At 48.4% G+C, this 26,916-nt stretch overlaps 1 protein-coding gene across 2 annotated transcripts in view; it reads left to right on the forward strand.

The window, feature by feature from the left end:
* Window positions 1-2,444: 2,444 nt before the first annotated feature.
* The window catches only part of SEMA7A (semaphorin 7A (JohnMiltonHagen blood group)), a 56,560-nt gene continuing 32,088 nt past the window's right edge, over window positions 2,445-26,916 (forward strand). Inside the window, exons 1-2 of one of the 2 annotated variants that reach the window (XM_005309231.5) lie at window positions 2,445-2,585; window positions 2,757-2,903. In XM_005309231.5, the coding sequence (XP_005309288.2) occupies window positions 2,792-2,903 (112 nt within the window). In that variant the 5' untranslated portion in view covers window positions 2,445-2,585; window positions 2,757-2,791. Of the gene's footprint in view, window positions 2,586-2,756; window positions 2,904-15,852; window positions 15,938-26,916 lie in introns of those variants that run through there. The other variant, XM_008174426.4, reaches the window with a different exon arrangement.

The raw sequence follows: 26,916 nt of genomic DNA on the forward strand, positions 1-26,916 counted from the left end.
ATACGGGAGCAGTGATTTAAGGTAAAACTGGGGGCAGAGGATCTGGGATTTCTGTGAGTAGTCCATGTCAGGGGCTGGATATCAGAGGGGAATGATTCAGAGGGCCTCGGGGACTGGGGTGCACCTCTTGTTAACTGTAAGGCAAAGACAGGGCTGGTGGAGAGTGCTCAAATGGCTGAAAGGCTGCTAATGTTAGGGAGCTAACGCCCAACTACCACACTCATGACCCAAGAACCATCACACAGGGAAATGTATGAAAACAGCCACCTAGAAATAAAAGGAACCATCTGGAGGAAGCATTTTGACAGTGACTGGCTGGAGGGCTGGGCTGAAGTTCAAGTTATTTATAAAATGATTGTCTCTTCCGTATACTCCAGAATAAACTCAGAAATTAAAATAGATTTAATGAAGAGTGTGTTTTCCTGTTATACCAAGTGCAACTGACTTGAATAGCCCTGAAACAAGATCCCTTGGAAGGGTTTGGAGATAAATTCTGTAGTCCAGAGCCAAATTTAATGCCAGGATAAAAACACTTGGATATCAAATGCATGGATGCAGCTAATGCAAAGGATAAATTGTGTTTATTTTTATTATAAACTGAGAGAGAATCCTAGCTCATCATTGACTAAAAATTGTCATGGCCAGAGTTAAATGTATCAAGAATGCTGAGGATTGGTGCAAAGTTAACCAATTAGATAGCATATGTAAATAAATACCTTCCAACTGGTAGTTCAGGGGACCATAATGGTATCTTCTGGACTGCTAACTCAATCTCCCTTTTAGAATATTAGTTTAAATGAAACGCCATTTTTCTTAGAAAATGCTTTGCTCTGTTAATTGAATTTACCATGATTTACCCATTGGACCAATAAATCACAATACTGACCAAGATCTTCATATTTTTAATATAATTTATACAATGCTAATCACATTCAGATAGTCCTGACTTTTGCAATATTGTAAAAATAATACACTAATTGGATAAACACACAGCACAAAACCAGAGCTAAGATAGTTCAGGACATAAACTATAAAGGAAATAATGTATCTTTTGTGTGTACAGCCCAAATTTTAGGTACAAAAATTTTTTTAGTCTCATATTATCAACAGCTACTGGGGCTAGAAAGGGAATGACATTTATATATACCACGCTGCTGATTTATAAATGATGGACCTGACTTTCATGTACTTCCACACTGCCTTGATAATGTAAAGGGGCCTTAAAGTGGGCATGAATTACCTTTACACTCACTTTAAGGCTCACACTGCCAGAGGGGTAAATTAAAATTGGGCCCAATGTGCAGAGGGATCAATGAACCCAGTACAAAAATGCCACCACTTCTGGGGTGGAACATAACAGCTGTTTATAAGTGAACAGCAACATGGCACAACAGGGAAGGGATAGCTCAGTGGTTTGAGCATTAGCCTGCTAAACCCAGGGTTGTGAGTTCAGTCCCTGAGGGGGCCACTTAGGGATCTGGGGCAAAATCAGTACTTGGTCCTGCTAGTGAAGGCAGGGGGCTGGACTCAATGACCTTTCAAGGTCCCTTCCAGTTCTAGGAGATGGGATATCTCTATTATATTATTATTATAGGATTGGAGGGGAAGAAAGATGTATCAAATTGGAAGTACAGGAGGGATTTTAATGTCATCATCTCTTTTTCCAATGTCAAGGTTAAGTAGGGCAATATGCCACTGGTTTCTTGGTTTGGGTAAGTACCTAGACTGCCAGTTGGCTCAAATCTAAGCCTGTTTTAGAGACTGGGAAACTGAGCCACAGAGAGGCAAAGTGACTTGCCCAAGGTCACCCAGCAGACCAGTGGCAGAGCCAGGAATACAATCCAGTTCTGAGGCCTAGACTAGTGCTCTACCCCCTAGGCTATGCTGTCTCTCATCTGGCAGACCATTGCCAACTTTTGTGATTCTTACCGTGAGCCTGGCGATAGTTGGAGTTAAAAGCTCTAAACACCAGAGTTAGGGGAATACACCAGAATCTCAGCTTTCATTTTTTTTAAAGTAAGTTTCTATCCTTCATGGTGGCAGAAGAAAGCTTGTAAAGGTGGCCCTCAAAGGCTAGAAAGCCAAGAAAAACATCACCCCCAATGTATTCTATTTAGAAGCTCATGATTTTTAGGCATGCATGGTTTTTGAATGCTTGAGGTTGCAATGCTGCAGAAGCAAGCAGGGGGCAGCAGTATCTCTCTAACCCTGAACATTTGCCCCATCCGTCTCCACAGGCACAAAGTGACCCCTCCCTGGCACCTCCAGCTTGCAGAGCACCACATTCCCCAAGAACAGCTGTATGGAGCTGAAGGGGATTGACCATTGGATCTGCTGTGGGGCAGTCGCTACTCCCTGTTTCATCTACAAGGAGCAGATGTTCTGGATTCAGTCAATGATAACATCATACTCTTCCCCCTCCCCCTGCCTCCCTTCATAAAGGGTTTGGATGGTGAGTCAGGGCTTATCTTCCCTTGGAAATGGAGTGAAATAGCTAGTCTGGAATTCTTATTCCACAAAAATTATAGACCAGAAATCCTGCCATAACTCTTCATATGGACTCTTATTCCAGAGTAGCTGATTTGGTAAATTTCCAAGCTTTGATAAACTCTTATCCCTAGCTGGGGTAACTGTTTCCCATCCTTGCCCCCACCCCATGTTTCCTGCTTGCACTCTGATTGGTTAGTGAGTAACCACTCTAGACACACCCATTTTCAAAGGTTTGCACTGAAGTGTGTGCTCTACTGTTCTTACAGAAGTAAGCTGCTGAGCTCTTTGCAGAGCTGTGGAAATGGGTCTGAACTCATATGCTGCCTATCTCTTTGCTCTGTGGACCAGCCACCTGTTTCTCCTGACAGTTGGGCACTCGAGGGTGAATCCTAGAATTATTACAGCTCCAAAAGGTAAGTCCCAGAGAGCAACTGCCTGACAGATCCTTGTACTCCCTGATAGGCAGATCTGACAACCTTGAAATGTATAAATAGTGTGTGCCATTTACAAGAGATATGCGGAGAATAGCCTTGTTGGTGTAACAATCTCTATCTTCTCTCTGTATAAAGTCACTTTGGTGGGATTAGTCTTGATTCATTTTTGCCTCTTCAAGGAAGATTGATGCTGTCGTACATGAAAAGATATTAACTGGCAACTTTCTCATGTGTTAAGATCTTTCTCCTCCTTGATCAGTTTCTTAATTTTTAATTTCTTTCTTGAGGAGACCTTTACATTCTTTTTTAATTTCATCCCCTTTCCAAACTGCACAAATATAATTAAGGCTGCTGATATGCCCAGTTCCTGGAGAGAGACTGTAACAGCTCTCTCTGGAATTGCACAGATACTGAGAAGCTGAAATGCCAAACACTTGTCTTGTAAAACAGTTAGCTTCCTATTCATTAGAGTTACTTAACCCGCTGTCTCTGCGCCAATTTGGCTCTACGCTAAACATTTAGTATTGCATTCTCCTTGAGCAGAGACGGAGGGGCACAGCTATTAGAAGGGAGGTGAGGTTACAGATGAGGAAGCATATACAGTGTATTTGTGGAGCACATCTAAATGTATAGAACAGAATAGCCTTTACTGATGGTTTCTCTCCCCTCCCCCCGCCTCAAACACCTTGATTAACGCCATGTACAAAGACATTAACAGAAGGCACTGCAGTGTTCCTGATGTAGACGCTATTTGTCTGAACCGAGCAGACAGCTGTACTGAAAATTTCTTGTCAGTCTGTGACCCAACAGCTTCCCTGTATAGTCTCCTGGAGCCTCTTTGTTGAGGGCATGTTTGTACCCAGCTGTGGCCTAGCTTATTATGAACCCTCTGTTATTCTTCAGCCATGTGCAGTTTGTGAGTAGGGCGGCTCAGAAGCAGCTGTTCGGGGGCATTCGGAGAGCGAGGGGAATATTAAGGCCCCTGAATGATATTCACAGCATGTGGGGGAGTCAGACAAAGGCGATCCAGGGGAAAGGTGCCGCTATTATCTCTTTGTCTGGCAAATAATGCAGACAAATGGTACAAGGAGGAGATGGGGACATAGAATCCGTGGCTGGGAAATGAGTGAGCTTTAGGGAGGAGGAAAATTTCCATTGAATTTTCCCATTAGGGAAAAAAGTCAGATCACCAGCCTCTTGGCGAAATATGAGGGGTAAACACCTCTTTCCAAGGGAGCGTATACCAGTGGAAAGAGCAGGCGGAAGCGATCAGGTTTCTATGGCACCTGTTTCTCTTTGGCCGTGTTCCCCTGCTGCTTGTTACGCAGTTAATTTACCCTCTCGGAGCCTTTGCAATGTACGTGTGCCGCAAGCTGGGCTTCCCGGCACGCGATGCAGGGAGACACTGTTGCTAAGGAGCGCATTTGATAATTAGTGCTGGGGAAACTTGATGGCAAATATATGCTTTGAGATGGCTCCTGCCGCAGGGCTTAGACAGAGCGCGTCCCTATTGCTTTATCGCAGGGACGGCCCGCTTTAAGCTGGACCGCAAGCCGGGGCGCAGGGTTGGAGGCTGCGGCACGTGGCTCGGCCCTGCTCCGGTTGGGGCCACACCACGCGGCTCGGCCCCGCTCCGGTGCTCCGGCCGGGGCGCTGGGTCTGGGGCTGGACTACGGGGCTCAGCCCCGCTCCGGCACTAGAGTCGGGGCTGCACCACGCGGCTCGACTGGACTCGACTCCGGCTGGGTCTGGGTCTGGGTCTGGACCATGCGGCTCGGCCTCGCTCTGGCACTCCGGCTAGGGTGTAGTGTGGGGGCCGCACCACTTGACTCCCAGAAGCAGCCGCATGGCTCTGCTCAGGCGCTAGCAGGGTCGGGCCGCTCCACGCATAGGAGCTGGAGAAGGGACATGCCACTGCTTCTGGGAGCTGCTTGAGGTAAGCGCCGCTCGGACCCTGCATCCCGGAGCCTCTCCCCACGCCCCAACCCCCTGCCCCAGCCCTGATTTTCCTCCTGCTCTCCAAACCCCTCAATCCCAGCCTGGAGCCCCCTCCTACACCCCAAACTCCTCATCCCCAGCCCCACTCCAGAGTCTGCACCCCAGCCCCAAATTTGTGAGCATTCATGGCTCACCATTACAACTTCTATTCCCCAATGTGGCCCTAGGGCCAAAAAGTTTGCCCACCCCTGCTTTATTGGTTCCTGACCAGGATTTCTCTGAACAGCTGGGAATCCAGTGACAATATCTCATTTAAGAAATCTGCAGTTTGCTGTGTAAGTCTGGCTCCCTGTCACCCACATCTTTCTTACCCAGTAGTGCTGGGGGTGCAGATTGGATAGTGGAGAGGATTGACTAGGGAGTCTGGTGCCTTTTGTCATGAGTTAAAATCCAGCCCAGGTGGGTAGTGACCCAAAGCTGTTAATCCTCTTGGCTGTCTGGCCTGGGGGAAAGGAGGCTGGGAAATAATTTTTGTTGATCCCTACACTGACCCAACCTGCATTCCAGACACTTCAATGATAAGACAGTTCCAGCTCCAAACAGCTTACCTTGTGTCTGGGAAGTGCCTGGCCCGCTTCAGACCTAACTCGGATCAGTATCCCCAAACCCACAGCCACAACTGGGACTCAACAAAAATGACCAAGGATTTTATGGGTGTGTCTACACTGCAGGTGTGAGTGAGCTTCCCAGCCAGAGTAGACTTGTGCTAGCCACTCAAGCCCACTAGACCCCCAAGGCTTGTGCTCGGGTGGTTAATGCATGTCTCTGCAGGAGCCGCAGTGTCCACACAGCTAGATTTGCTCCTGACACCTGGAGGGGCTGGAGAGCAACGAACACATTCACTGCTGCTGTAACTGGCTGGAGCTGCACTGATTCCAATGGAGCTGAGCCCGTTAACACCAGCAGAGAACTGGGATCCTGACTGCATTCACTCTGAGAGCTTGGCCCCTCCGGGTTGGGATGGAGGCACATTGTCAGGAAGCCAGCACTTCCATTGCAGTTGCCCTTGCTTTATGGGTAAAGGACTGTGAAGTGTTCTGGGGTCCTGTGATTCTTTATGTGTATCATTGACGGCTTTAACCTCCTCCAGCTGGGGCTGGCATAGCAATGGGGACAGCTCTTGGATGAGAGAAACGCTTTGGCTGCTGCAAATCAGTCACTCTGTGGACTCTCATCATGAGTCTGGCGCTATTTGGCACTTTTCCTTAAAACCTCCACTCCTGCAGGCCACTGACTAACTGAGGGTCTCAGCTTTCGTTTAAACTTTCTAGCCCTCCTGGTTTTGGCGCAAAGCCTCAGAATATGGCCCCAGACCAGGCTCAGAAGGCAAGGGAAAACCGGTCCTGACACTTCCTACTGTTTCAACTCTTGAGATTTTTATGCTAATCTCATGATTTTTTTCAGGGACCTGACTCTTGGAGGAGGAGTGGGGGGAATAGTGTATAAAGCCAGCTTGGAGGAAAGTGCCTTGAGCTAAACTGTAATCCAGGGTTTATTTTACCTTCCCTGACTGGGTTAGCCGCTCACTGGCTTCCTGTCCCTTTTCCAGAGTGATCACCCCGTTTCAGGGTGGAAATGGGCCCCTTTCTTGCCAAAGGTGGCTTTGAGATTCCAAACATGGCATGATTTTGGTGTGAAAAAAGCTGTTTTGTCCAATATCATGGAAAATGGTGGGCCGTGAAACTGCCTGAAATGGAGCAGCCAGAATAACAGTGCAAAATCGGGCTGCAAATTTATCACCAGTTTTGGCACAATCCTGTTGCTGTAGTGCTCATAGCGCACACAGAAATTATTTGTAAAAACAACATAAATACTCTGGCTGGAAGTTGGCAATGTAGCATTTCTTAGAATTCAGAATAACGAGCAAGAATCCAAAACCAGAGAGCATGAAAACAGGCTGCTCCCCAAGGCAGAGGGGCATAACTCTCAGCTCACCTTGCTTTAAGATGGCCTTTTCCAATACTGACTCTGATCATGTACTTTCAGACAGCCCCTTAGCCTGCAAGGCTGGCCAGACCCCCCTCCTCTGCCACTCTTAAAGCAATAGCTTGCAATTCTAACAAATTCCTCAATACACACAGTTTCAGGGCATGAACTGCTCACCAGCTGAGGTGGGGAAGCAATTCCCTCTACCATGGGATAGTTTTAGTCGGTAAGACCTGTTGTAAAGAGAGATGGGACTTAGTGTAGGAACTGTATGATGGCTCCGATGCTATTTAAAGGGATATCTAGTGGGCTTGGCTGTCTCTAGTGCAGATTAGCCACCAGATCCTGACATAGGATCAGTATGTATGTAGCTAGGTCATGTCTGTTTGCAAACATGGTATTGGGACACAATTGGGTGTTTCCTCATTCTCAGTTGTGGTCTCGAGGGGGACTGAGTCCAGAACCTGTTCCAAATGCCAAAGCTTGGACTCATTTCTAATTGCAAGGATTTTACACCTTCCTCCAAAGCATCTGGCATTAGCCATTGTCAGAGCAGAAGCTAGACAGGGTGGCCCGTGGGTCTATTCTGGTGCATTGCACTTCCTCTAGTGCAGATGAAGAAAGAAAGGAAGCTATGGAGTTCTGTAGCTTTGCAAAATAGCCCCTCAATGCTCAGAGTTGCAGAGAACTCGGGCACTCCTCCCTTTGCCAATGCAGAAGGGAGTGTGTTCAGGCTGGTAACTTGTGTTCTCTTTCTTTGCTTGCACAGTTAGAACTAAATGCTGGCCTGCTGGGTTGTGCTTTGGAAAAGGGACATTTGGATCATCCCATGCTGAGCCCTGGCTTGTCAGATCAGACACGGCTTTACAGTGTGGTAGGGCTGCAAAGTAAGAGACCAAGAGGAAAAACAGAGCTGGCCCAATATGCTACGTTATAGTAGCAGTAGTTAGGCTTTTCTGTAATGGAAGGCCAAACTCTGTGATACTGTTCTGCCAGTAGGTGGCGCTGTGTGTAAAATACCCCTTACTAAAGCTAACCTCAGCCATACTTGGCAGGGCAATGTAGGATGCGATGAGCCCATCTGGTGTGTATCTTGCTCAGAAGGAAGCTCCGTGAGCAGTCCACAGTTAGCACTGCACTGGGACCCTACCCACATCTAGCCAGGACCCCCACTCCAAGTCAGCAATCAGGGCAGGGTGGGTGTGGCCGCTGGTATCTGTTTATGATCCCTATAGCTCCCCCTTTTTAATATGGGCATAGTTTGGGGGCATTGCCCCCCCAAACTGCAAGCCTTGGGCAGGCGTGGAGCAATGCTGAGATCAGCTCCCCTGCTGTGAAGCGCTGCTCTGTGCCCGCCCGAGGCTTGCGGTTTGGGGGCAGGGGCAGTGTTTCCCACTTCCTCCGAACTCTGCCCATGTTAAAAAGTGGGGGGGCATAGCCCCGTGGCCCACCGGTCTGGTGCTGTTGGATTCCATCCCAGGTGATGTTTAATTTCTGCTTGGCTTCTCGATGGCGTTGGTGAAAGGCCGTCGTGTGTCTCCCCGGTCAGGCTGGCGTAAAGTTGATTCTAACTGTAATAAGCTGAAAGATTGCTCTGGGCACGTGAGAGTCTGTTCTCGACAGTGGCGAAGTCCTTCTCCTAAGACGTGCTGCATAGATCATTGGCATATGTGAAGCTCCTCGTATTGATCTGCATGGGCTGCTCATTGGCATATAGGTTGAAGAGGAGTGGTGCTAGCACACTGCCCTGTGGGAGGCCATTCCCTTGTCTCCAGTGGCTCTGTTTCTTACACAGTTCTACGTGAAAACAGTCTTTTTTTCCAGGAGAGATCGGATGAACCACCCTGCGTGGTGGTCAGGTGTCGCGTCATAGACTCTGGCAAGCAGGTTTTGTTGGCTGACTGTATCGTATACCACTGGTAGGTCTACAAACACAGCGCCTGTTACCATCCCTCCGTCCAATCCATCTTCTATATGATGAGTGCTATGTAGTCAGTACAAGACTTTCTCAGTCCAGCTTGTTATGCTATTGCATGCTGCTCGATGTGAGGCAGATGAGAATAAGGCATTTGTGAAGTTTATAATGGTGGCATATGCATGGGGGGGTGACCCCCAGGTTGAGACTCTGTCCATTGGTGTCCTCGCTGAAGATGGAATCTGACAGCCCTTCTTCTCCTTAACCAGCCTGCTCATCCACTGCTGGTGCCTTCAAACCCCAGTCCTCAGATCCTTTGCAAGGGCTGCAGCAGGGCCCGACGGGAGGGGTGTCCCTGAGACCCGAAAGGTGTGTGTGACTGACCAGACATAAGCACTCCGGGAGGTGGGGAGGGCTGGAGTGTGTGTGTGTGTGGTGGTGGGGGGGGGGTGCTCCACCCCTAGAGGAGTGGGTCAGCACTGGTGTGTCAGGAGTAGGTGCCCACAGCAGTGTCTGTACTGTGCCAGCATCTGCTTCTGTAGAGAGTTGCCTTCTTGGCCCGTGGCTGTTGTATTCACCCTTCCTCGTGTGAAGGGAGCTGGATCAGCCACATGGGAGAGGATGAGGAGCAGGGAGCCTGGTACCAAACGCTTCCCCTGCAGCTGATGGGCTGTGCCAATCCAGCTGCCGCCACTTGGCACGTGATCCCTGTGTGGGTGTAATGTGTGGTCAGTGCCACTTCATCCTGATCTTCTCTTCTTGCCCAGAAATCCCTTAGCCTGGCCCCCCAGACTGTGGGTGCCATAGGTTTGTGGGGAACCTTTCCATTCTCACTGGGGCTGATTCACAGAAAAGAAAGTGAGACAGCAGAGGAAGAATCAAAGCAAGGAAGCTACATGGTGTTTCCACTGCTGAAGGCAGCTTTGTTTTTCCATGACTGAAGCCCTGTTTCCCCCCAGGAGAAAAGGCACCTGGGATGGAGCTACTAGCATCAGCGTTTCCAGTAGAAAGCCCCTTTCCCAGTGGTGCAGATTTGCTCTCTGGTCATCTTCTCTGGGGGTGATGTTGGCGTAATTAAGTCTCAGTGCAAAACATTTTAAAACCAAACAGAGCAAGTGGTTTCTCTCCCCTCCTGCTATAGGAATGTGAAGTAAACAAATAGGTTTGGAATAAACCATTTAAAGTTCAGGCTGCTTTACTTGGCATACAGGATTTAGAAATCAGTGTCCATTTCAAAATGCATCCTGTACATTCAACTAGCCATGGCTCCATACGCTGCCTAGCGCAAGGTCAGTCCTGTTAGTAGCTAGACCTCTGTGACTGGCCTCTGTTCACTTCATGGCTCAGCAGGACTAGAACACAGATCCTCCTGCTCCAAAAGCACCGGCTCACCTGGGTGACAGAAGACTCTTCAGTAGCAGTAGGAACATAGAGATTTCCTGACTGGATCAGACCCATGGTCCATGGGTATCGCACTGCTGATAGTGGCAGCACCACACTCTTCAGAAGAAGGTGCAAGAGTCGCACAGTAGCAGATGTGGATAATCTGCCCCCCACATTAAGGCTCATTTTGATCTCTAATGCGTCGGGAATGACTGAAGCCCTGAAGTTTAATACTCCTTCCAAAATTATTATTGTCCATAATTACAATGGCTCTGGGTTTTCTTGCTATCCATATAAATCACTCCAGTCCCTTTTGGAATGTTGAGTTCTTGGCCTCAACAACTTCCTGTGGCAGTGAGTTCCACAGTCTAATTATGCATGGTGGGAATAAAAATGATAGTCCCTAGCTCTCCTCTAGCATTTGAGATCTGTGGATCTCATAGCGCTTTAGAGGTCTGTATCATTATCCCCAGTAAGCATTTCCTTAACCTAAGGGAATACTGAATGACTCACAGTGTGAGAATAGGAAGTCATGACGGTTTGCCAGCTTGTATGATGATTTAATTTCGGTGACACACCCCTGGTTTAAGTTTCAGCTAATACTATATCCAGCAGTGTTATCACTATGACTTGGCACAGGCGGGGAAGGAAAGAATGTAAATAGATAATAAGTGACTACTGTGCCTCAGCAGTGAGGGTGGGTCATTGGTGGAGCAATCTGGACAAAAGACTGAATTCCCTGGAGTCTGAATTGCCTTCCCTAGTCCTAGTGAAGGGATGGGGCCCACCAAGCAGTCAGGTCCAGATCCCCAAGGGTAGTTGTCTTAACTCCCATTGAAATCAATGAGAGTTAGGTACTGAAATAACCTATTGTTGCAGTGATGGGGAGCCAGGGGAAGTACCTAGAATGGTGTGCAGGGAGCCCATAAAGATGTGCGTGGTGCCCGCTGCTAATCAAGCAGAAGGTCGCTCTGCAGGAGGTTGAACTTCTCCAAACTGTTCTTTGTCACTCACAGGCTTTTTGGAGAACAAAGTCTCTTCTCCTAACTGAGCTTCTTCCTCATGCCAAATTTCCCCAAAATTGCTTTTTCTTTGTAAAGTGCAAGAGGCTGGGTGGAAAGCAGTGGGGGTGGGGGGACACAAAGGACTTTCTTTATCCCCAGATCAGGTGCGGGGAGAAAGTAGCTCACATTTATCTCCCTCTGCTCCACCCATGTGCCTGGGTGCTGACCAGGAGTGAGAGGGGAGCACAGGATCTAGGGTCCCTTCAGACCCAGGTCCACAAAGGGGACAAGTGGTTGGGGAGGGATGGTTCTGTGATGTGGACCCCTGTCCCACCAGGGGCAGAGACTGAGATTCAGCCGCTCACCTGAGATAGGTGCAGTCAGTTGGCAACATCCTACAGACCTGGGTGGGAGAGGAGCCTCCACCTTGGAGATGGAAGGTTCCATGACCTTTGAGTACTTCAGAAAAGAAGGGCTGAGCTCTTGAAATGTACGTATTCTGCCTTAGTGTAATTCTTCATGCAGCTGGTACCCTCGATGGTCTCTTTGTCCGAGGCTCTCCAAGTGCTTGATAGGCATTTATTTATGCTCAGCCCTACGGAGGGCTCTAAGCCTTTCATCTTCACCTTGATGCGGATGGGGAAACTGAGGCAAAGTGACTTGCCCAAGGTCATGCTGTGAGTCAATGTCAGAGCTGGAAATCGACCCAGGGAAGTGTTCTCCCTCCTGTGACCACACCTGGACGCATGCAGCAGCCGGGGGTAGGCACTGAATTAATGCAGCCTGCTTTAAGCAATCTTTCCCCTCCTCCATCTGCTGGGTTAGGCTATCTCTGCTGCACCTGCTGGAGGTGCATTGCAGAATTGCACCCTAGGAGTCTGGGCTGTTTAAAGCTCATTTGTTCTCTGGTTGGTTGTCAAGCCAGGTTCCACCCTCCCCACTGTACGATTCCATTTAAAAATGCACACGAGAGGGATCGAGGCTTACCCTGCTGCCACTGGGTCTCTGGGGCCGACTCTAGAATTCGAGCTGGGGTGATGCTACAGTCTCCAATAGCACAGAGCACCCAGCCCATGACAGGTGCTGCCAGCACCGTGGGGATAGAGGTGGGAATAACAATGTGCCGCTCTTGTCTGCTCACCCTCTACCTCCAGCAAAGAGGCAGTGACCTTGAATGGGACCAGCTGCATCCCCTCTGGCATTTGTTCCAAGTGTAAGAGAGCAGCTGTTTGGCAAAGAGAGGCTCACTTGGGAGTTTTCAGGGGACGCTGGCGGTGTGCGGGCGGGTAGATGAGACTAAAATGCTGCGCGCTAACAAGGAACACCTTTTCCCTCTGTCACCTCCCTGGTGTCTGGCTTGTCAGTTTAGATTGTAACCCAATGTCCTAGTGATTAAACCATAGATGACCAGTGCCTGCTGACAGTGGGGGGCCACTACCCCAGAACAGCTTGAGTCATGCCTGACCCCCCATTCCGGGAAAGCAGCGGCACCTCCGAGCAGCTCCCAGCTGTTCCTCCCCTCCTGCCTCTCCCTACCCCGCACAGCTTGCTTGGCAGGGAGGGGGCTTGGTCTCATCATGTGACCAAGCAATCGGGGGCGGGGGGGGGGAGGGAGACATGTGACCCCACATTCCTTCTTTCTAACTCTAAGGTGGTTAAGCTCTGGAACAGGCTTCTAAGGGAGGTTGTGAAATCCCCGTCAGTGGAGGTTTTTAAGAATAGGTCGGACGATCTCCTGTCAAGACTGGTCTAGGTTTACTTGGCCCTGCCTCAGAGCAGGGAGCTATTACTCTGCAATGTGCCTGGCAGGCTGCCATCTTCTCCTCACAACTTCTGGCTGAACTTTGGCTCCCCTGCTCACACTGCAGAGAGGTTCAGAAATCAGTGGTCTAGGATAAAAATAAGTCTCTCCTTAGCATCAACTCTTCAAATGTGGGTGAGGCCAAGGTCCTCTTGGCTCTTCCATTCCAGGTAGTTTACTGGAGTCTGGCGTGAGACCTTCAAAGCTGAGGTCCTGTCTGGTCTGCGTGGGTACAATTCCCCCACCCCAGCCCTTTTTGGAGGAACAAGGTGTGATGTTGTGCAGTCTATATGGTTTTATAAAAACATAAGTGAATATAATGTAACTGGAATTTGCTTCATGCAAAAGGTCTCTTGTAAGGTATCATTACAAAGCTTATCATCTACTGAGTGTGATCACCCTATTTGTATAAATGTACCACTCTTGTATCTGAAACTAGAAATATGAAATATAACTCTGAGGGCCTATTGTAATTATGCAAAGTATGGGCCATTAATGGTTTTGAATCTTGATGACTCCCATTATCTGCAGATGGCTGTGTTTACCTGTGAGTCTTCATTACCCATTTGCCAGTGCGCGCACACATACAGGAAGTCTTGCAGTGACATGTGATCATGTCACCTGAACTGGAATCCATCTTTAACCTGGTGCTTTTCCAGTGGGGGATGGAAACTCAGAGGGACAAAGGGTTCCTGCCTTATGCAAAGGAGATAGATATAGATATAAAAATAAAGGGGTGGAAGAGAACAGAGGAGAAGAGGAGCCATCATGAACAATCCCCTAGCTATCACCTGAGCTGGAGCAAGAGCTGTACCAGGGAAAGAATTGTGCCCAGGCCTGGAAGGTGTCCAGCCTGAGAAAAAACTTACTAAAGCATCTCTGAGGGTGAGATTATCTGTATTCAGTTTGATTAGACATAGATTTGCGCATTTTATTTTATTTTGCTTGGTGACTTACTTTGTTCTGTCTGTTACTACTTGGAACCACTTAAATCCTACTGTCTGTATTTAATAAAATCACTTTCTACTTAGTAATTAACTCAGAGTATGTATTAATACCTGGGGGAGCAAACAACTGTGCATATTTCTCTATCAGTGTTATAGAGGGTGAACAATTTGAGTTTACCCTGTATAAGCTTTATACAGGGTAAAACAGATTTATTTGGGTTTGGCCCCCATTGGGAGTTGGGCATCTGAGTGCTAGAGACAAGCATGCTTCTTCTGTGAGCTGTTTTCAGGTAAACTTGCAGCTTTGGGGCAAGTTATTCAGACCCTGGGTCTGTGTTGGAGCAGATGGGAGTGTCTGGCTCAGCAAGACAGGGTGCTGGAGTCCTGAGCTGGCAGGGAAAACAGGAATAGAAGTAGTCTTGGTGCATTGGGTGGCAGATCCCAAGGGGGTTTCTGTGATCCAACCCGTCACACAAGGATCATTGGGTAGATCAGACAGTAAAATGCTGCATGCTCATGAGAAACCCCTTTTACCCTTTTCATCTCCCTTGTGCCTGGCGTGTCTGTTTAGACCAATGGTTTTCTCACGGTCTGTCTCTGGTTGCTGCCCTCTGTCCCAGAAGTGACAGTGTTTCAGAGCAGTTGTATATGCAGCCTGGGCTTTCCAAAGGATTCTCAGGGTTAGGTCCCCAAATCTCACTGAAACCCCCTGGGATTTGGGTAGATTTGAACCTTTCAGCCGTAGTCCATGAAGTGCTTTGGGGATGAAAAGCGCTAAGTAAATCCTAGCATGATTGAAAGGTAGGGCTGGAAAGGACACCAAGTCTAGCTCCGTGCACTGAGGCAGGGCCACGTAAACCTAGACCAGCCCTGACAAGTGATTGTCCGACCTGTTCTTAAAAACCTCCAATGACGGGGATTTCATAACCTTCCTTGGGAGCCTGTTCCAGAGTTTAACCACCTTAGGAAAAACTTTCTAACTCTAATATCTAACCTAAATCTTGCTGCAGATTCAACCCATTACTCCTTGTGCCTCCTTCAGTGGACATGGAGAACAATTGAGCACTGTCCTCTTTATAGCAGCCTGTAACATATCTGAAGATTATCAGGTCTCCCCTCAGTCTCTTTTCCCAGGACTAAACATGCTCTGCTTTTTAAACTTTTCCCTCCTAAGTCAGGTTTTCTAAACCCTTGATCCTTTGTGGCTCTCCTCTGTGCTCTCTCAAATGCGTCCACATCTTTCCTAAATTCAAATGACTGATTTGTCATGGCAAGGTCACTGATTCCACAGAGAGGCCCTAAGTTAAAATGCCATCACCAGGCTGAAGGAGGGGTTGGGCTGGATCCCCCCCCACCTCTGCTGGGGCCCCACCTCTCTAGGTATCACTAACCAACCCCACTACGGAGGGCTCCTCTTTGGGGCTCAGAGATGTAGCCTCATCCCGGCCACACACCCACCCCGGGACGCTTCTGAGAAATGCTCCTATGGGAGCCTTCAGTTAAAATATTGGCAGCACATTGTTATGTCTCAGACACTGATCAGCCAGTGCTGTTCATATGCCACAAGCTTCACTGCCACCCTCGGATAATGGAGCAGCCATCTGGTCTGATCCTCTCCCCTCCTGCTCTGCGCCTGTCTGGGAGGATGGGGCGCTAACAGCTTTTAAAAACTGCAGACAGAAGTTGGCAGAAATAAACGTCCCCACAGCCAGTCACCAGCTCCTCTTATATTTAGACTCCCAGACAGGGACGATAAACGCAGATGCCACTGTTATGATTTCTGGGAAGGGCCTCATGATAATCAATGGACAGCGGCAAAGAATCTGAGCAGTGGGGAGCAAGAAGGATAAATCTGAGCCCCCTAGAATGTCTCAGGCCCGGTTGGGACCGTGCCATGGCTGGGAGCAGGAAACAGCTTGAACTATAGCTCTGGGACAGGGAGACGTGTGTGTGTGTGTGTGAGATATAGATGTCTCCTCCCTCCTACCTTATTGACCCCAGCCTTTTTTCGTATTCAACCAGCAACTACTGGACATACGGTGAGTCTCAGAGGTGCAGAACTCCTGCTCCACTATCTTCTAACCCCCTTCAGCAATAGATGAGAAACAAGGTGGCAGCCATGCCCAGCACTTGATACATGTTCATTTTGTGTTTGGGGCTTTACTGATCTATAGTCCCCACATGCTTGGCCACAGCAGAGAGTCAGTATGACCTGGTGCTCGGAGCACATAGCTGGGGTTCAGGCCAGTTGGGGTCTGGTCTCAGCTCTCGCACTGAATCAGTGATGGACCTTGGACAAGTCGCTTTCACCACCCTGTGCCTCCGTTTCCCCCTCTGGAAAAGAAGGGTTAACAATTCTTACTCGTTGCTGGAAGGTGCTTTGAGATCTTCTGGTGGCAGGTGTCCTCTGGGGGTATTTAGGCTATACTGATGTAAGCTCTGGGATTTCAGCGTTCCAGTCCCATGGACATTTGCTGGGGGGCTGGGCTCTTCCCTGCTCCTCTGCAAACCCCAGCCTTAATTTGCTCCAATTCAGTTAGAGAGAAATAAGAACAGCAGAGAGGTGCTAAGGAGAGGAAGGATTGTTCAGTAGTTAGAACACTTGCTTGGGTTCAACTCCCTGCTCTGCCACAGCCACCCTGTGCGACCTTCAGCGAGTCACTGAGCCACTCCGTGACTGTTTCCCCATCTGTAGAGTGGGGATAATAGTCGTGCCTGGCCTCTCAGTCCCGGGGGTGTTTGTGACAATACATTACAGATTAGGAAGTACTCTGGTAACTATGGAAGTCAAGAGCAAAAGCAACGATGAACTGAATTTCCAAATGAGATGGCTGTGGAGGGGAAGAGCCCCCCCCTCCCTCCCACTCACCTTCACTAGCAAGATTGGGGTGTCCCAGGACTTCACACCTTGGCTTCATGCTTCTGGATAAGAATCCCAGGGAAAGTAGTGTTCTGTGGCTCTAAAGCCCTCGTAAACTGGAGGGGATGGAGGACAAACCTATAGTGGGCTTCTGAGCTCTGACAACTCATCTAGAGTTGGGGAATTTTTCAAAATAACCCTAGGAATTATTTCTTCACAATTTTTTTTAAATTATTTTAAAAATGAGACAGATCATGACTGAGCGGGGATTTGGGAATCCTGGGGGGGTCCCCACTGTGGCAGGAACCCTTGTAAATTTCCAATGAACGGGGTGTGTATCTGTAAATTGTAACTCCTCTCTCAGATTTACTTTGTAGGGGAAAATAGGGAAACAGCAGGAAAGAACCTGCTCTGCACGTCATTGACAGGCACCAGCTGAATTGCTGCGTTTCCTTGTTTTGAGGATGTCTAAAATGGGCTTGTACTTCGAGTTTCCTGTTAAAGTTCAAGGGACAGGTCAGCAGATGGGCTGTGCTGGCAAAGCACTGAGTTAGTGCTGGCCAGAATCCCGAGGCTGCTGCTTCCCCTGCCCGTACCTTAGCTATACTGAGCCCTTCCAATTGAAGTGGGTTGAGTCCGGATGGGACAGCCCTGTCCGCAGCTCCACTCTGTTTATAGATCAGCAATATTCTATTCTTACTAAAATGCTGTCTCAAACCATGGAATGCAGTATGTACTTGGTACCTCTGGCCTCGTTCCCGGTGCAGGGGCTTAGCTGTGTGTGACTTGGCACCACGGAAGGGATGTAAGGCTCTGATCCGTCTGTCTTGTTGGAAATTTGAGGGTTCCTGCGACAGTGGGGACTCCCACAGAATTCCCAAATCCCTGCTCTGTTGCTAGCTGTCTCTTTTCCTTGGGATTATTTTTATTCTTGTGTTTTAAAATAGTTTTGAGGTTTTTTTTAATTTTTAAAAAATCCCCAGCACTCGATGAGTTGTGAGAGCTCAGAAGCCCGCCGTAGGTTTGCCCTCCGTCCCCTCAGGTTTATGAGGGCTTTAGACCCCCCAGGATTCTTATCCAGAAACTTGAAGCCAAGGTGTGAAGTGCCTCCGATTTGTCCTGAAGTGTTTCCTTCCTGCCCTCATCTTTCATTGAGTGCAGTAAAGAATAAAGCCAGGAACTACAGGACGCAGTAAATGTGCTTGTGAGGGAGCAGAACAGAAAGGGATTGAGGCTCAGGTGGGAGCACTCTCCATGCAGGGTCTGACATCCCACAATAGGACTTAGAGTGGCACCCAGTGCACCCACCTCATGACGCTAGGTGAGTCACACCATGGTAAAGCTGCCATGCATTGTGGTGTGGTTTCATCTCCCTGTCTCTGGTGATGGCTGTCTAGACGGAAGCTAAAGGACCTGGTGCCTTTCCTGTAAGAGCTGGGGCTATATTACTTAAACTGGCATCCCAGGCCACCGTTCTACTCTTCCGTTGAAACTGATTCGCTAAGATCCAGGGCTGCAGGTGAATTCTACTTTCCAGTCTCTAGCATAACAGGGGGCCTCTGGGAACTACTGGAATAGAAATATGGACTAATTAAAAACAAGCAGAGTGCATGTGGCCTGATTATCAAAGGGGACGAGTGCTTGCAACCCCCACTTAAGTTTGCTCGGCAGCTTTGAAAATCAGGCCAGTAATGGCTGATGCCTTTGCAATACACTCGCTGCACCCCATGGAGACGTGTTGCTGTGCATCCCTTGAGCATGGAAGATTGAATATTACCAGGGTTATTGATGCTCATGCTTCTAAGCTGATTTCCCAGCTGGAGTCAGGAAGGATAGTATAGTATGGCACAATTAGGGGCATCATTAGGGCACTTGGGTCATTGTTGCATATTCTCAAATATCCAGAATTAGCCCCTATCCGACAGGGTACCAGAGTTCAGGGCCCATTGGCTTGTCCTGGTGAGTCATTTCCTGTGTTCTTATAAATGTTGCTGCTCTGTACATGGCTTAATTCTAAACCTAACTTTCTCCAATCAGAACAATTCTAAGAGCTGGTCGCAAAAATCCCACGGAAACTTTTTTGTTCCGATTTGGCAAATTCGACCCATTCCACAGAGATGGTCTGATGCAGCTCTGACGAAACCCCAGCACACACACCACCTGCCAGGCAGGTTTCCATCAGTTCCCAGGCTTCCAGGGCCCGTTGCTTGGGGGCAGCCCATCCAGCAGATTTCTTTGGGGTCGAGGACTTGCAGGTTGCACAGCTCCTTCCCTTTTGCGGAGGGTTTCGAAATGTTTTGTTGTAATAGAGTCGGAATAAACCAGATTTCAAAATACTGAAACCTTCCCCAAAATGGAATTGCCTCTCTGCTCAGTTCTATGGTTACACAGGAGGAGCATGAGATTTGCCATGACTGATGGTCCATCTAGCCCACTAGCCAGTTTGAGGATGGTATATCAATCCCCGCTAGGGAGAATTTTGCAACAACATGCCTTTGATGGAAGAGTCTTCCCAGCCCCAGGCAGTCGCTCCTTAGCTAGCATCCTGAATCAGAAGCATGAAGGCTGATTTGCTTTTTATACATGAATGATCGGGGGTATGGATCAGCTTCCATATGGGGAGAGATTAAAAAGACTGGGACTTCTCAGCTTGGAAAAGAGACTTAAGTGGGGATATGATAGAGGTCTATAAAATGTTGACTGGTATAGAGAATGTAACATTTCCTTATTCATTTATTCCTTTGCATAACTCAAGAACTAGGGGTCACCAAATGAATTTAATAGGCAGCAGGTTTAAAACAAACAAAAGGAAGTACTTCTTCACACAGTGCACAGTCAGCCTGTGGAACTCATTGCTAGGGTATGTTGTGAAGGCCAAAACTATAACAGGGTTCCAAAAAGAAGTTCATGGAGAATAGGTCCATCAATGGCTATTAGCCAGGATGGACAGGGATGCAGCCCTCTCCCTACGTATCCTGTTTGTCTTAGATAAGCTTTGGAGGGCAGGTACTGTGTCTCCCTCTAGGGCCCTGATTCTGCAATCGCATCCACGTAGGCCCATCCATGCAGAACTTGAGTTCAGTGGGGTTTCCCACAGACCCTGGGCTCTGCCCTGAGTAGCAGGACCAAGGCCTGCAGCACCTAGCACCTCTGGGCACTGCTGAATAATAATAATTGGGATTTTTGCACAGCTCCTTGTGGATCTGTCCAAGAGCAGCTATTTCTCCTCTCCAGCTGAGCTTTTTCGCGCCTCTTTCTGGTCTCAGGCAGAGCAGGATCTTGCTGTGTGAAATGTCTGTTGGTCATTAGAGGCTTATCTTCTCTGCATATCCTGCCCAGCACACACTGTCTTTCTGGGTGTTACAGTTTATCATTCAGCGGTGAGCATAGCCTTGAAATGATACAAGTGCCATCACGGTGCTGCCCTTAGCTGGAGTAATGACACATGGTGCAGGACAAAGGGGACCTGATAAACAATGGCCTTGATGTGCCAGCCTCACCACCTGGGCAGCAGCTGGTGATGTGGGAGATCACAATCCCTCCTTGTTCATCTGGGAAGGGAGAGCAAATGAACCCCTTAGTTCAGTACCCACAGCCTCTGTGCATGGGGTGTTGACAAATCCCACCTCTTTTGTAGCCTGGGCAGAGACGCAACAGCGTGAGCAAAGAGACACCAGATTCCCTGTATGGAAAGGCAAAGACAGTGCAGTCTAGTGGATGGAGCACTGGGATGTGATGGATGGGGAAGCTGAGGAACAGAGGAGAGAAACGACAGATAATAACTTCATGCTCGAATAAGAATAGATCCCTAATGTTATGTTATCGACCACCTGACCAGGACAGTGATTGTGGTGATGAAATGCTAAGGGAAATTAGGCTATCAAAATTAAGAACTTAATAATAGTGGGGGATTTCAATTACCCATATTGACTGGGAACATGTCACCTCAGGACGAAATGCAGAGACAAAATTTCTCGATACTTTAAATGACTGCTTCTTGGAGCAGCTGGTACGGGAACCCACAAGGGGAGAGGCAACTCTAGATTCAGTCCTGGGTGGAGCGCAGGAGCTGGTCCAAGAGGTGGTAATAACAGGACCGCTTGGAAATAGTGACCATAATATAATAACATTTAACATCCCTGTGGTGGGAAGAACATCTCAACAGCCCAACACTGTGGCATTTAATTTCAAAAAGGGAACTATGCAAAAATGAGGGGGTTAGTTAAACAGAAATTAAAAGGTACAGTGACTAAAGTGAAATCCCTGCAAGCTGTATGGATGCTTTTTAAAGACACCATAATAGAGGCCCAACTTCAATGTATACCCCAAATTAAGAAACACAGTAAAAACTAAAGAGCCACCGTGGCTTAACAACCATGTAAAAGAAGCAGTGAGAGATAAAGACTTCCTTTAAAAAGTGGAAGTCAAATCCTAGTGAGGCAAATAGAAAGGAGCATAAACACTGCCAAATTAAGTGTAAAAATGTAATAAGAAATGCCAAAGAGGAGTTTGAAGAATGGCTAGCCAAAAACTCAAAAGGTAATAACAATGTTTTTTAGAAGCAGGAAGCCTGCTAAACAACCAGTGGGGCCCCTCGATGATAGAGATAGAAAAGGAGTGCTTAAAGCCGATAAAGTCATTGCGGAGAAACTAAACAAATTCTTTGCTTCGGTCTTCACGGCTGAGGATGTTAGGGAGATTCCAAAACCTGAGCTGGTTTTTGTAGGTGACAAATCTGAGGAACTGTCACAGATTGAAGTTTCACTAGAGGAGGTTTTGGAATTAATTGATAAACTTAACATTAACAAGTCACCGGGACCAGATGGCATTCATCCAAGAGTTCTGAAAGAACTCAAATGTGAAATTGCGGAACTATTAACTAGAGTTTGTAACCTGTCCTTTAAATCGGCTTCCGTACCCAACGACTGGAAGATAGCTAATGTGACGCTAATATTTAAAAAGGGCTCTAGAGGTGATCCCGGCAATTACAGACCGGTAAGTCTAACGTCGATACCGGGCAAATTAGTTGAAACAATAGTAAAGAATAAAATTGTCAGACACCTAGAAGAACTTAAATTATTGGGCAAAAGTCAACATGGTTTCTCTAAACGGAAATCGTGTCTTGCTAATCTATTAGAGTTCTTTGAAGGGGTCAACAAACATGTGGACAAGGGGGGATCCAGTGGACATAGTGTACTTAGATTTCCAGAAAGCCTTTGACAAGGTCCCTCACCAAAGGTTCTTACGTAAATTAAGTTGTCATGGGATAAAAGGGAAGGTCCTTTCATGGATTGAGTACTGGTTAAAAGACCGGGAACAAAGGGTAGGAATTAATGGTAAATTCTCAGAATGGAGAGGGGTAACTAGTGGTGTTCCCCAAGGGTCAGTCCTCAGACCAATCCTATTCAACTTATTCATAAATGATCTGGAGAAAGGGGTAAAAAGTGAGGTGGCAAAGTTTTCAGATGATACTAAACTGCTCAACATAATTAAGACCAAAGCAGACTGTGAAGAACTTCAAAAAGATCTAAGTGATTGGGCAACAAAATGGCAAATGAAATTTAATGTGGATAAATGTAAAGTAATGCACATTGGGAAAAATAACCCGAACTATACTTACAATATATTGGGGGCGAATTTAGCTACAACTAATCAGGAAAAAGATCTTTGAGTCATCGTGGATAGTTCGCTGAAGACGTCCACGCAGTGTGCAGAGGCGGTCAAAAAAGCAAACAGGATGTTAGGAATCATTAAAAAGGGGATAGAGAATAAGACGGAGAATATATTATTGCCCTTATATAAATCCATGGTACGCCCACATCTTGAATACTGCGTACAGATGTGGTGGTCTCATCTCAAAAAAGATATACTGGCACTAGAAAAGGTTCAGAGAAGGGCAACTAAAATGATTAGGGGTTTGGAGAGGGTCCCATATGAGGAGAGATCAAAAAGGCTAGGACTCTTCAGCTTGGGAAAAAGGAGACTAAGGGGGGATATGATAGAAGGTATATAAAATCATGAGTGATGTGGAGAAAGTGGATAAGGAAAAGTTATTTACTTATTCCCATAATACAAGAACTAGGGGTCACCAAATGAAATTAATAGGCAGCAGGTTTAAAACAAATACAAGGAAGTTCTTCACACAGCACACAGTCAACTTGTGGAACTCCTTACCTGAGGAGTGAAGGCTAGGACTATAACAACGTTTAAAAGAGAACTGGATAAATTCATGGAGGTTAAGTCCATTAATGGCTATTAGCCACGATGGGTAAGGAATGGTGTCCCTAGACTCTGTTTGTCAGAGGGTGGAGATGGATGGCAGGAGAGAGATCACTTGATCATTACCTGTTAGGTTCACTCCCTCTGGGGCACCTGGCATTGGCCACTGTCAATAGACAGGATACTGGGCTAGATGGACCTTTGATCTGACCCAGTACGGCCGTTCTTATGACCTGCCCAAGGAATAGAGCCCTCTATTCCTTGGGCAAGTCGCTTCTCTCCTCTGTTCCTCACTTCCCCGTATGTAAAATGGGGATAATTATGATGTCCTTTAGCAGAGAACTAGAAGGTGCTCCTACCCAGAGGTCCCTTCCTTGCTTAGGTTCCCCCTGCAATGTATCCTGGTCCACTTGGGGACCAGAGGACCAAGAACTCCACAAATTCCCCTCAGCCTTACCTCATTCACAGCACTTTATCACAAAGTTGAAGGCAAGGAACTCCCAGACCCCAGGGCAATCAGTCCCATAGCTGCAGTGGTCCCTATGCCTTCTCCCTGCTTCTGCTTGGCCATGTGGCTGTGCAGTACCCCAGGGTGAAGGGTTACTGGCTGGAGCGCCGCCAGCTTTTTTGCCACCCTAGGTGGCGACGGTCCCACCCCCGACAGAGGCAGCGAAGGTCCCGCCCCCAACCGGGGTGGCCGAAGATCCGGCCGCCGCGGTCGCCACCCCCCAAATGTTAGATCCCTAGGCGATTGCCTAGGTCGCCTAATGGGTTGCACCAGCCCTGGTTACTGGCTCTCTCACCAGGGTATGAACTGGTGCTGGCAGGGAGGTGCAGCCACAGACTGGAGTGTGACAGGTCTCCCAAGTCCAGCCCACTGAGGGTTGGCTCTTTAGCTCAAGAGGACCCCAGGTCAATCCCTGACCAGAGAGATGGAACCCAACCAAAATCCCTCTGGGACCATTTGGACCCCAAACTAGCTCCATGGCCCGTTTCTACCAGGAGTTGGGGGAGCGTGGGAAAGCCTGAGAGGCTGAGAAGAGAAGCAAGAGGAAGACCGGTCCCAGTGGCCTACCACAGAGAAGTGACGGGACTGGGGAGGAGCCATGAGACACAGACAAGCCCTGGGTGTTTTCTGAAGTGAAGAAGCCAGCGACCATACAAACTGGTTTGCTCAACCTGGCCTGAGTGCTAAGTCATTGAGAGTCTAACTGATCGCAACATTTGGGGTCAGGAAGGAATTTCCCCCAGATCAGATTGGCAGAGACCATGGGGGTTTTTTGCCTTCCTCTGCAGCATGGGGGGGCATGGGCCACTTGCAGGTTTAAACTCATGTCAATGGTGAATTCTCTAACTTGAAGTCTTTAAACCACAATTTGAGGCCTTCAGTCACTCAGCCAGAGGTTAGGGGTCTATTACAGGAGGGGGTGTGTGAAAATCTGTGGCTGCGATATTCAGGAGCTCAGACTAGATGATCATGATGGTCCCTTAAAGTCTATGAGGGAGACTGACATTAACCCTTCCCACTGCCCTGGCCTAAAAGGAAATGTGGGAGGGGCGATGGTGCACTGCATCACTGCGCACACAGACCCAGACCTGCCCCCTCCCTCTCCTGGTCTGTTCCAAGGGCCAAAATTACACCATCCCCTGCTGCCACTGGGCTGTGACACCAGCCTGCCCCCTCCCATGCCCAGTCTCTTCTCTCCCCCCCCCCCCCTCCCAATCCCCTCTGTATGGGCCTTGCAACCCAGTGCCTGTGTTGGGAGACTTCCCGTGTGCCGCCCCCCCCCCCCCCCCCACACACACACCTCCTCCACCCTCTGTATGGGCCTTGCAACCCAGTGCCTGTGTTGGGAGACTTCCTGTGTGCCGCGCCTCCCCCCCCCCCCCCCCCCCCCCCACACCTCCTCCACCCTCTGTATGGGCCTTGCAACCCAGTGCCTGTGTTGGGAGACTTCCCGTGTGCCGCCCCCCCCCCCCACACACACACCTCCTCCACCCCCCAACAACCAGATCATGGCCTATTCTGGTCCCTGGGGAGGGGTGAATCCATTCTGTTGTCACCAGGCCGACTCCACAGAAAGGTCAGGTTTACGCCAACCAGTAACTCTGTAAGAACAGCATGGGGGGAGGCGGGGGCTTGTCCCTGTTGCCTCTCAGTGACACCTGATCACACCAGATCAGGTCATGAGTAAAGAGGAGACTTATTATTATTATTATTATTATTTTAACCTGCCAGCTCTACAGACTCCTGGAATCTGAGAACCAAGCTGGGCAATATGGGGTCCGCAGGCCAGATCATAGCTGCCACCTGTGCAGGTCCATTGCCTTTGGATCACGTCCTGAGTGTGGCTTGTGCTGTCAATTGGGTCTGATTGGAACTTAGCACACAATTGGGTGGATACAGCAGCAGGACCAGGTCCAGCTGAGCACAGATCTCTGGGCCCCCTGGCCAGTGACTGAGGGAGCTGCTTTGAGCAGAGAGCCATGTCCACTCAGTCCTTGAGCCAGTCTCCCACTCATCGGGAAACCTGTGACTGAGCACATGAAAACCTCACATGTCTCCCTTCTCCTTTGATCACTGGCTGCTGCTCCTCGCTTGCCACCCTAGCTCACTCCACCCCATAGTCCATAGCTATGCCACTGATGACAGCAGTGAGTTGACATCTCCCTGGGTCACCTGTCTGCAGTGTAACACCAGCAGAACACAGCCTTGTGCCAGAGCAAATACCCTGCTATCATTGTCCATAGACCCATGTGCATGCTGGGGAAGAAGGATGGATCAGTGGTTAGTGCAACACCCTTGCTGTGTGACCTTGGGCCCATCCCTGCGTCTCACTCTTCCTCAATTCTCCATCAATGCAATGGGGATAATAGCACAGCATGTGTTGTGACGTAGCCAATACTACTGCAATGGGAGCCAGATAAGTACCATAAATAGAGCAGCTGACCTCTGTGTGGTTTTACATGGAAACGAGAAGGGATTCCCCCTACTGAGATCTATTTCTCTGAATGAGCCCCTCTGCGCTCCTCTCCTTTGAAGGGGTTTCCAGGATATTGATGGTTCTTTTTATTTTTAAAAAGAGAACAGAAATAGAGGACTGGGGAGTCCTGCTAACCGACCATATCCGAGCCATAATAAGAATTTCCAACCAAGGCTCTTGAAGCACTAATGAATTAATGACTCACTAATACTTGTACTACTGTCCGGTGATATTTGTAGCCAGGCAGTAATACTAAAGCCTTTGCATTTAGGAGCATTGACACCCTCTACACACATTAGCCACTTCCTCCTCCTGAAATCTGGGGGGCAGGTAGCTAATATCCCTCATTTACAGACTCTGATGTACAGAAGTGAGGAGTGATTTGCTCAAACCACCAGTGAGCCATCAGTAGAACTTGGTTACTCTGAACGCCTGTGCTCATGAGACCAGCAGACCTAATCCACTAGACCACACTGGCTCTGGCTTTGGAGCATAAACTGGTTACGTTTGGGGAGGTGGGGGTGGGGAGTCAGGAAAGAAATCTCCCTCCCCACCCCCCAAATCTGGCTGGACATTGTACAATTGGCCATGTGCAGTATGAGGGCATGGTGTGAAAGGGGCTCATCTTCCTGCGAAGGAGCAGGTTCTGATCAATGCTGGAGGCAGGATACCAGACTGGATGGACCAGTGATCTGGTCTAGTTGGGCCAATCCTACGTTCCTGTGTGCCAGACACTGTAGTGCCAGGAAGGAGCAGATCAAGGCAACTCCCCACTAAGCTTGGGCCATTTGTACCAGGAGGCCAGTCACCTCCACAGTTCCCCATAAGTAAAAGATAAAGTATGTGCTTATTCCTACTAAGTCATGTGCAAGGACAGCTGACTGAGATTAAAGATCAGCTGTGGTGCCCTTCTGCTTAGCTAAATAACATGAACTGCCCCAGGTGGATGGAAACT

The sequence above is a fragment of the Chrysemys picta genome, chromosome 10 (assembly GCF_011386835.1).
Source record: "Chrysemys picta bellii isolate R12L10 chromosome 10, ASM1138683v2, whole genome shotgun sequence".
NCBI classification, from domain to species: domain Eukaryota; kingdom Metazoa; phylum Chordata; order Testudines; family Emydidae; genus Chrysemys; species Chrysemys picta.